The sequence below is a fragment of the Mya arenaria genome, chromosome 6 (assembly GCF_026914265.1).
Source record: "Mya arenaria isolate MELC-2E11 chromosome 6, ASM2691426v1".
NCBI classification, from domain to species: domain Eukaryota; kingdom Metazoa; phylum Mollusca; class Bivalvia; order Myida; family Myidae; genus Mya; species Mya arenaria.
In genome coordinates, this window is record NC_069127.1 from 79,286,082 (window position 1) to 79,297,539 (window position 11,458).

The 11,458-nt window shown below is 34.6% G+C and overlaps 1 protein-coding gene across 10 annotated transcripts in view; it reads left to right on the forward strand.

The window, feature by feature from the left end:
* The window catches only part of LOC128238257 (ensconsin-like), a 67,793-nt gene extending 56,400 nt beyond the window's left edge, over positions 1–11,393 (forward strand). For all 10 annotated transcript variants that reach the window (XM_052953964.1, XM_052953966.1, XM_052953969.1 and 7 more), the window contains 2 exons: positions 4,754–5,085; positions 7,997–11,393. In XM_052953964.1, coding sequence (XP_052809924.1) covers positions 4,754–5,085; positions 7,997–8,010 — 346 coding nt within the window. In that variant the 3' untranslated portion in view covers positions 8,011–11,393. The remainder of the gene's footprint in view (positions 1–4,753; positions 5,086–7,996) is intronic.
* The last annotated feature ends 65 nt before the right edge of the window (positions 11,394–11,458 follow it).

The following is an 11,458-nucleotide window of genomic DNA, read 5'->3' on the forward strand; positions in this document are numbered from 1 at the left end:
ACCCTTTGTAGCTTGTGTCTGAAAAGTTTGTAAAATATTATCTCTGGTAGTTTACACTAGTGGTGCAAAAATCCCCTGTTTTTGAGTTCTGGTGTAATAGGAATCAGTTAGTGGCGTTATATGAATCGGTTACTGACAATTGTTCTTGTGATGATTTAATGATATGGACTGGATTGGGTGTAATTGATGCTTTAAAGGTAGGATTTGAATAGAATATTGAGAACAACTGTTATTCCACTGTTCAAATACTTCCATGGCTGTGTTCTTCTCTAGAAAAAATATCACATTATCTGTCTGCTTTCTGTAGATTTAATATTATGACTGAAAGCATGCACTGTGTCAAATGGCCACACCCATTGGAAAATATATCTGCTAATGCTGAACTGTGTTTATATTTTTTGATTTACAATAAACATGTTTGGTCAATTGTTCAGTTTTTGGATTGCATCTGCTTGTTGAATAAATATTATGTGAATATTCTAAAGAATGGGGTTAAGAGCTCAAACTATTTACATAAATATTTGCAATTTTGTCAGTGGATTGTTGGTTTTATTGATCTACGACAGTTTATGAATGCATAGTAATTTACTTTTAAGCTTAACTATGTGTTATTAACATAGGTACATAGCTTTCAAAATGTTATTTCACGCCTTATGCCCCTACGATAATTTACATACCTGTTTATTTGGGTTGAAGGTGTGTGTCAAAATCATGCGTCAATTGATAAAGAGCTCGTAAAGAAATTGGCAATCTATATGGGATATATAGTTTCACGCTCTACAGTAGCGATATGACTTTGCTTTCTGATATATTGATTGAATATCTTTAATATTGTCAACCTATAACATACTTTCATATCAGTGCTTTAAGGTAGTGATAGCTCATAAAGGAATTTCATATTTTGGATTTTAGTCAAGATAATATTGATCCATTGTGTATGAAATTTATGCTAGCGGGAAGGATTTTGGATGAACTTTCAGTATGAGGAGATACTAGGATGATTTCTGATGTCGCCTGATGTCTTGTTGTTACATTCTGTATAGATGTGCATCTGTAGGTAAAGGAATGTGACCATTAACTTTATCTGTATATGACGTTCACTCACTTTTTCAGCAAGTATCTATCTAATCAGAGTGTTATCTTGTGAGTTAGTGGTGATTTTATAAATACCATTCTTATAAGGACTGCGTAAAAGGTACTTTGAAAGAGTGGAATGGTAGATACACATGAAGGTATGATTATGTATTAATTTCACACATTCAACAATTGATTTTAATATATAATGATCAATTCTTTCAAGTTTTGTATTATTGTTTATTTTTTAAGTGTAATCAGATGTTGTTTTCAGTTTTGATAAGAAATTGTGTATTGTTGATAAGGTCTTGTCAACTTATAAAGCCATATCTTATTATGTTATAGCAATAACATTTTCATGCTCCATCAAGCTACATTTTACACAAACAAGGACATTTAAAATCTTGTGAACACAGAGGAATTTGAAGTATGTTTGCATACAAAACATAAATCTAGACCGTGCTTGATCTGAGGACTATCGATTTGCGATTGATCTGTGTCCTATATTGACAATATTTCATTGCAAAATCAATTACCCCCACAAGCTTAAGATGAATGTTTTCCATATATGAATTCAGCCTTTGTACGTCTATGTAAATTGAGACTTATGTATATTGAGAGGACGAACCCCAAGTTGTTTGTCAACAATACACAGACTTGTGACTCCATATTAATCTCACCTCACCTTTCACCCGCTTTTTGGAATATATTCTATGGTTAAATATTACTTAGGGATTATGATTCATGGGTTTTAACTTTTTTCATTTGCACCGTAGATATTTAAATACAAATTTTGTAATAAAATTGCAGATGTGTGCAAGTTTGATGAAAAATTGAAGTTCATGTCAACATAAACTATGGTCTATTGTGTTGAGGTATTTCAGTTTTTAAGCCTTTTGTAAACAGATATATATTAAGATCCTATCTGTTTGACATACAATTAAAATTGTTACATAGCCCTATAGTTTTGTCATTCATATCATCAACAAGTAACTCCTCAAGTAATATAGACGACAGAAACTGTGTTGAAGGCCACTGAGCAAGTGGCGAGAGGGATAGATTGTACAATAGTTGACAATCATGACAAGTTTGGAGGAATCTAATTAGTTGCTTGTCAAGTTAGATAAGATTGTTACATGCTATACTTGTGCACTGTATGAGTTAGACTTGGATGTTAGGATGTGGGCTTGATTGACAACAGGTTGTTAACACTCTGCCTTAGAGCTGGATTGTTTTAATTCTGCATTATGTGTTTTTAGCTCTACTGGCCAAAGGCCAGAAGAGCTTATGCGATGGTAATGTGTACGTAGTATGTGCATCCGTACGTCCATGCGGTCGTGCGTCTGTGCGTTCGTGCGTCTGTAAACAATTGCTTGTGAACACGATACAGTCTTCAGTTTTGATTGTATCTTGATGGAACTTGTACAGTATCTAGATATCCATTAGAGCTGGGTTCCTTTCGAAAACCAGCCAGATCCGCCCATGCATGTCTAGATTATGGCCCTTGATAGTATAAAAAAATGCTATTGTGTAAACAATTGGTTGTGAACACGATACAGTCTTCAGTTTTGTTGTATCTCGATGAAACTTGTACAGTATCTAGATATCAATTAGAGCTCAGTTCCTTTCGAAAACCAGCCAGATCAGCCCATGAATGCCTAGATTATGGGCCATGAAAGTTTCAAAGAAATGCTTTCTATTTTTAGCCAGGTCTGCATGAGCGAATTCTATTTTTAGCCAAGTTTACATGTACATATAAATTCAAGTCTAGAGTTAAGGGAGACAATTTGCAAGTCTAGGATTTGGGAGACAATTTGCTTTTTGCTTCTGCAGCTGATTTTGTGAATTACTCTGCCTTGTTCTTGTTGAAAGCCCAAAGGCCATTTTTTAGCTTTAAGTTCTGTAGTTTGCGCATTCATCTTAACAAAATTGGTTGTGAATGTTTAAGTTATGCACCTGGTGTCATTACTGGCCACACCCAGGGTTCACAGGTTTGGTAAACATAAATCTGGAAAGGTTTGAAAATCTTTTTGTGTGTTCGTGCATCCATCTCAGCACAATTGATTGTGAATGTTTGTTCTAATTGATCAATGTTGTCCTAGGATGCCCTTGACTTTGACCAACTTTTTTTAACTTTTAAAACTACAGAAATTTTTACTATGAGTACAGTTTTGAAAGCATTTTTTTTTTTGTCAGATGACTTTTACTTGGCACATATTAAAATAGTTCATGCAACTAATCGGCTTACAATACTTTCTGGGCTCAGATGTTGAACGTGCTACGTTTTTAGGTAACCCAAACACAAAACATAAACTATATGTCTGTTGCCTTTTACCCATACATACATGCTCTGGATTGATATGACCACAAAAGCCATGCCAGTAGAGCATAGGCCCTTTTGGGCCTCTTGTTTTGGAAAGACATCATATACGTTTATGAAAGTTATGATTTAATCTTTATAGACAGATTATGCACCTATGTTTATAAGATTAAGTGGTTATGGGTTTTTTATTGGAATTTTATGTCATCAATTGAAACTGTTAGAATCAAGTATCTTTAAGCTTTTGTAATATAAAGCTGTTAGCTTTTCTGCCTCAGAGCAAAATGGTTGTTTGTATCTCAACACTTAAATGTTGTAAGATGGGTTTTATGACTTTCTACATTTCGAAACGTGTGTTGCATTGCACGTTATGGAAGGTTTTGAAACACATTTCATGGAACTTTAATTGATATGATACTTAAAGTATCATTTACATTAAAGGTAAATGAAGTGTATTTTAAAACTTTCCATACATCATGATTATTTTGAAATATTTTGTGAATTCAAAATTTGTATAGTATCATTTAAGCAACTTAAATGACACTATGCAAATTTGCATTTGCGAAACATTTAAAAATAATCTTGATACATGCTATAATTGGATGATTTAAGGTAATAAGATACATTCTAATTCAAATTTATGCATGGACAAATCTATGAATGAGTCATTTATTTCATGTCCTGTTATAAGTTGAATGTCAAGACTTGCATTATTTGGTCCTGGTTAATTATCACATAGATTATCCATGATGGGCCATCATTACACTTCAATTTATGCCCCCATTGAAATAGTTTCACCACTCATTAGTGATAAGTTTATGGAGCAATAAAAAACTCTACCAAACTTTGATCATGTTAAAATTGTTTAATAAATTTTAAACTGTATGTGAACAATATAACCGTTTTTATCTGTTTATATTGTTCAGTTGAATTATGTGGATTTTTTATATGGTAAATTAAAGTTTTACAATCTAAATTACCTAACAACTGCTTATAGGTAATGGTTGGTGTATGGTTAAGTTTGAGGTTTCATAGCATTCAAATTCCTTATTATGGCATAATAATAGGTTCTTTTACGAGACTCTAATGAATGCCATTGTATTTTTGTAACATTGCATTTTAAAGTTGTGAACGTAAGCATATATTTAATTAATTTTTAAATATTTTTGCGCAGTACTGATTAAGAAAATTTACTGTATCAAATTTTATTGACTTGTTCTAGTAGTACTGATTTATAGGAAACAATTTTCATATTTTTTAAAATGAACTGAATGGATTTTAGAGTGTTGCTTAGTTATAAGTATTCTCTTGCAAAGGCAATTTATGTGAAGAATTCAACAGTTTCCTTGTGTTTTTCAGTATCAGTGTACGGACTGTAGATTCTCCGGAGAGCCCTGAACAAGGCGGGTCACGTATTGGCGTCACATTGGTAGACACCCAGATTACCCCACCCACCCCTGACAGCTCTCCTTTTGAGGAGATTATAGACCTTTCTGGCCTCCCTGCCAAGCCAGTGAAGAGCGCCGGCCCACTTGGAGACAGTATAGTAACGCTCCATGAGGAAGGAAGCAGTGTGAACAATTTTGATGGTGTTGATAATGGACATGTGTCAGTTTCTGGGGACACAACTGTTCCTCTGAACAAACCTTTCATTGCATTCGAGGAGAATGCAACAAGACAGGATGTCCCAGGTATGTTCTGGTTCTTGTTTGTTAATCTGTTTTTTAAGTTTAAGGTTAGATATGTTAATATAATGGTTTGATTAATTTTAGACCCATGGAATTGCAGAATTTCTTTTAAACAGCTGTGAAAGATAATGCTTTAGTAAAAAAAAAAAGCTTGGCCTACCCAAAGAATGAGCAAACACAGGTGAATTTAATCAATGAATGAGAAAGCGTTCAAACTGCTCTACTGTCACTGCAGTAATAGATATGAAGCCATGCTTTTCTGTCTCAGAGTAATGGACTGCAGTAATGGATATGTAGCCATGTTGCATGTTACTGTCACTGCAGTAATGGATATGTAGCCATGTTGCATGGTACTGTCACTGCAGTAATGGATATGTAGCCATGTTGTATGGTATTGTCACTGCAGTAATGGATATGTAGCCATGTTGTACGGTATTGTCACTGTAGTAATGGATATGTAGCCATGTTGCATGGTACTGTCACTGCAGTAATGGATATGTAGCCATGTTGCATGGTACTGTCACTGCAGTAATTGATATGTAGCCATGTTGTACTGTCACTGCAGTAATGGATATGTAGCCATGTTGTACGGTATTGTAACTGCAGTAATGAATATATAGCCATGTTGCATGGTACTGTCACTGCAGTAATTGATATGTAGCCATGTTGTACTGTCACTGCAGTAATGGATATGTAGCCATGTTGTACGGTATTGTAACTGCAGTAATGGATATGTAGCCATGTTGCATGGTACTGTCACTGCAGTAATTGATATGTAGCCATGTTGTACTGTCACTGCAGTAATGGATATGTAGCCATGTTGTACGGTATTGTAACTGCAGTAATTGATATGTAGCCATGTTGCACGGTATTGTAACTGCAGTAATTGATATGTAGCCATGTTGCATGGTACTGTCACTGCAGTAATTGATATGTAGCCATGTTGTACGGTATTGTAACTGCAGTAATTGATATGTAGCCATGTTGCATGGTACTGTCACTGCAGTAATGGATAAGTAGCCATGTTGCATGGTACTGTCACTGCAGTAATTGATATGTAGCCATGTTGTACTGTCACTGCAGTAATGGATATGTAGCCATGTTGTACGGTATTGTAACTGCAGTAATGGATATGTAGCCATGTTGCATTGTACTGTCACTGCAGTAATGGATAAGTAGCCATGTTGCATGGTACTGTCACTGCAATAATGGATATGTTGTATGGTATTGTAACTGCAGTAATGGATATGTAGCCATGTTGCATGGTACTGTCACTGCAGTAATGGATATGTAGCCATGTTGTACGGTACAGTCACTGCAGTTATGAATATGAAGCCATGCTTTTCTATCACACAGTAATGGATATTTAGCCATTTTTTCTTTCACTGCAGTAATGGACATGTTGTACTATTACTGCAGTAATGGATATGTAGCCATGTTGTACGGTACAGTCACTGCAGTAATGAATATGAAGCCATGCTTTTCTATCACACAGTAATGGATATTTAGCCATTTTTTCTTTCACTGCAGTAATGGACATGTAGCCATGTTGTACTATTACTGCAGTAATGGATACAATGTGTGTATACCACGTGATAAATTACTTCATATATGCTACGTCGGAAGGCAAAAATTTGCTTAAAATGAAGATTTAAATCAAAGATAACTTTTCATTTACAACACCATTTTAAATGAAACAAAGGGAAGTCTATGCTGCTTAAAGAGCCCCGCATTTGTATTATTTCCGAAATTTGATGAGGTCATTAGTTTCATCAAACACTTCGATAAACCTGTTTCCAAAATAATGTTTTGACAGTGCTCCGTCAGACTGCTCTACAGGTTTATCGAAGTGTTTGATGAAACTAATGACCTCATCAAATTTCGGAAATAATACAAATGCGGGGCTCTTGTATTGTGAAAAGGTTTGTCGAAGTGTTTTAAGAAACTAAACTCTAAATCAAACTCTGGTAATAGACCGAAGGTGGGGCTCTGTAAGCGGCGTAGACTGCGCTGTGTTTCAATAAAAATAGTGAAGAAATAGTGAAGTTGTCTTTGTTTTTCAAATCAAAATATTGCCTTCCAACGAAGCATTTATGACGCAATTTATCACGTAGTATACACACACTGGGATATGTAGCCATGCTTTTCTGTCACTGCAGTAATGAATATTTGGCAATGTGGTACTGTCACTGCAGTAATGAATATTTGGCAATGTGGTACTGTCAATGCAGCAATGAATATTTGGCAATGTGGTACTGTCACTGCAGTAATGAATATTTGGCAATGTGGTACTGTCACTGCAGTAATGAATATTTGGCAATGTGGTACTGTCACTGCAGTAATGAATATTTGGCAATGTGGTACTGTCACTGCAGTAATGAATATTTGGCAATGTGGTACTGTCACTGCAGTAATGAATATTTGGCAATGTGGTACTGTCACTGCAGTAATGAATATTTGGCAATGTGGTACTGTCACTGCAGTAATGAATATTTGGCAATGTGGTACTGTCACTGCAGTAATGAATATTTGGCAATGTGGTACTGTCACTGCAGTAATGAATATTTGGCAATGTGGTACTGTCACTGCAGTAATGAATATTTGGCAATGTGGTACTGTCACTGCAGTAATGAATATTTGGCAATGTGGTACTGTCACTGCAGTAATGAATATTTGGCAATGTGGTACTGTCACTGCAGTAATGAATATTTGGCAATGTGGTACTGTCACTGCAGTAATGAATATTTGGCAATGTGGTACTGTCACTGCAGTAATGAATATTTGGCAATGTGGTACTGTCACTGCAGTAATGAATATTTGGCAATGTGGTACTGTCACTGCAGTAATGAATATTTGGCAATGTGGTACTGTCACTGCAGTAATGAATATTTAGCCATGTTCTTTTCTCTTATAGACCTCCTGTCATGAAGATACAACAGACGTTAACGCATCCATGGTTACTGCAGATCTTTCATCCAATCAGCACACAGATTCCGTTGTCATGGACAACAAACAAGACGCAATAGGCGCGTCTCAACATTCACCATTACTTAATGATTTCCACAAGCACGGAAACATAAACTTTAAATATGTCTCTGTGGGAAATCAATTAAATTTAAAAACAACCAGACAAAATAATGGTGTCAATGTTAATGGACCCAGTCGACTGAAGTATGACACCTTGAGTCAGAAATTTGGGGAGGAAGACGCAGAAATGGAGGAGAGGGTTGTCTCCCTTTGGCACGATGCGGAGGGAATTATGGGACAGAAGTTTGATGAGACTTGTAAAGTTCTGGAGGTTTATGGGATAGGTGAGAGTGAACAGGATAGTGATACCGAGGAGGGACAACTGTGGAGGATGATTCAGGGAGATGCACCTTACACGCTTAACCTTGTATGACATAGGTTTATCTAGTTTATAAAAAGGAGCATGACTATTATGTTAATTATAAAATGAAGCAAAAATCTTCTACCTGTGTCGGTGTAAAAGAGACAAGGAAGTTTTATTTGTTCTGTTTTTTTTGTAACATTACGTGTCCAATATTACCTCTGAGGCAATAGAGCAAAACAAATTATTGTACCTCTTTCTGAAAATTGAAATGGAACATTTGCTTGATTTTAAGAGTTTTAAGCTACCCAGTAATTTCAAGTAACGATTTTTTTATATCCAGTTTATAACAATTAACACTGTTATGTGCCAGTAGAATGGAATGAAATGTTTTCATTGTTTTATAGAGGTGTCAAATGTCTGGTGAAAGGCAGCGTAACCCATTATTTAACCGTGTGCAATAACTTGTTGAGTGGAATTGTTACGTTTATACTTTTGATACTTAAGTGGTTTTGTTTAAGAATTTTTTTGTAATATGGCAGTAGGCTTTTTTTTGTGCATTTATGAATGTGAATTAATTCCCAAATTTTTTGGTGCTCATATTGCTAACTAATTGGTAACCATCATCACAAGGGTAAAACAATGTCAGGGTGCTCTCCCTTGAATCACAGTTGCTTCCCTTTTAGAATGTGTCAAAATTACCTCCCCTAGATAATGTTGTGTTCGATTTATATTCTGTGATCTTCTGAGTGATATATAGAGGTTTCTTGGTGAAATCTTACTGGTTGTTTTACTCGAACTTTGTGCTGATCTGCCATTGTTGTCATTGTTGAATGTCTGAAATATTTGTTTGCTGTGCTGGTGTGAGAAAGAAAAATATCGATTAGATTTTAACCTATATTTCCAGCAAATGAAAAGGTCTATTGCACGGTACTGAAAACCTGTGTACCATTAAATTTGCATTCTTTAGACATGGTGTCACAATTAGACTGCCAGCCAGCTGAAAACATTTATAGAAGTTGAAATCATGTTCTTCCTTTTCTTTTAAAGGCCTGGATATGGACTCGTCTTAAATTACCACATCATAGAACTGAGCAGCTATTTCAGACATACAACAGTGACTTGTATTTGTTGTAGTTTTATATTTTGTCTTGTTACTGGTCAAGGAATTATTGAGTGTTTTGTTATAAATGTGTAAATTATTGTTTGAGAGATAGAGAGGTAACAAATAGGCATTGTAACCCTTGACAGTTTCATGATTGCTGCTCAAGACATCATGAAATGTGTTTACTTTAAGGAACTAAATTAATGAATTACCATACACAAATTAAGATTTTTATATGCATTTTTTTTTTAACAGATTATTTGACAAAATAGTTTGATACAAAGGATTTTAAAATATTTTATTCCATTTAACGGCAATGTAATGCAGAGTTTTGTAATGCTATGAATATAGATGCTCAAAGTTTCATTATTTTGTCACTTGATTGTTTTTTTCGTCAATATTTCGGCTCAGAATTTATGTATGGGTCCATTAAAAGATTGCTTAATTTTTGGATGAAAGAATTACTGTTATTGTTATCAAAGACTTATGTTAACGGTTTAAGGCGTTGGATTTGATGAACTAATTAAGTCGTCTTGGTAACAGGTGATTCAGTTGCAGTATTTTCGATGAAAATAATCATTTCAAGTTTGTCTGGATCTTTCCTCCTAAGTTTGGTTAGTTTTGGGCTTGCTGGCTGGTAACCAGACTGTTTCGTTGTCAACCTTTTCTCAGTCTTCTAGTAATTAAAGCGTTAAGTTTTCTTTTATCTTCTCTTTGTGGTGGTAGACTTTATAAAATTTGGAACACATGAACCTTATTGAATCAAAAGAAATCTTATTATTTACTCCTCATTGATCAAGTTTTTCTTCCTTTTGCCATTTCTGTTGATAAATCTATAGTATCCATCCCATTTTTGTTGTAGATTTCCTGACATATCAGGGGTGTGATTTGTCCATGGATTCGCGGAAAGGTTTCAGCCCTCCAGCTGCCAGGTCTATCACATCCCTGTATATTCTTTTGTAGGCTTTTTTCTGTTGCCCTGTTGACATATTTCGTACAAGGAGGAAAGACTGTGCAGGCAAACTTTGTATTTATTATTATTGAATTGTTAAATTCAAAACATGTTTGTAGAATGGAGCTGGAACTTCATTATGGGGAAGTAAAGATTAATCAAATGTTAAAAACCTCCATGCAAAACAACTTGGCTGCAAAGCTGATAAAAATTGGTAGCAAATTGGTTTAAAAACTCAACAGAGCTTCTGTTTTATGTTATATATGTATTGCCAACTTGAAATAAATATGATTTTATTTTAAATCAGATCTTAAAGGCATACAACTATTTTTTCTGTGAGTCTAACATATATGTTTATATGTAAAAATGGTTTAATATTTCACACAAGTTCCGATGAGTTAACAACTTCATAATAGGAAGATTTTTGTCCACCTTAGTGATAAAGTGAGGCAGCTTTTATTCTGGAAAGTTTGTCCTACACTTGTAATATTTTCATTTTTTTTATCTATATTCAAAGATTCACAGAAAGTTTAATAAATTTTACCAAGACTCTGATCCTATTTACATATTTAACAGGTGTTCCCAGGCTGTGTCAAGACTTTGTCATAATCTGTCACATTCCTGTATAAATTACTTTGTAACCTTAAACCTACAACATGTAGATACAATGGAATATTAATATATAATGTATATTCAATTTATTAAGTAGATTGAGAATTTTTACTATTATAATATTTGTCAATGTTGTGCTTTTTACAGGAGGTAAAATTGTATAAGATATACATGGATGTGCTTTACAGAGCACCAATTAAAAGTGCTTTTGATAGTACTATGAAATAATACAAGTGTGATTATGTTATTGATGCACATTGTGACTTTGCGATATATGTATACCTATTGTTTCAGTAAAGTGGAATAATACACTGCTTTTGTTTTGTTATGTTATCAAATCACTGTAAAAATAGGTGTCCAGAAAATCCAGTGCATCAAT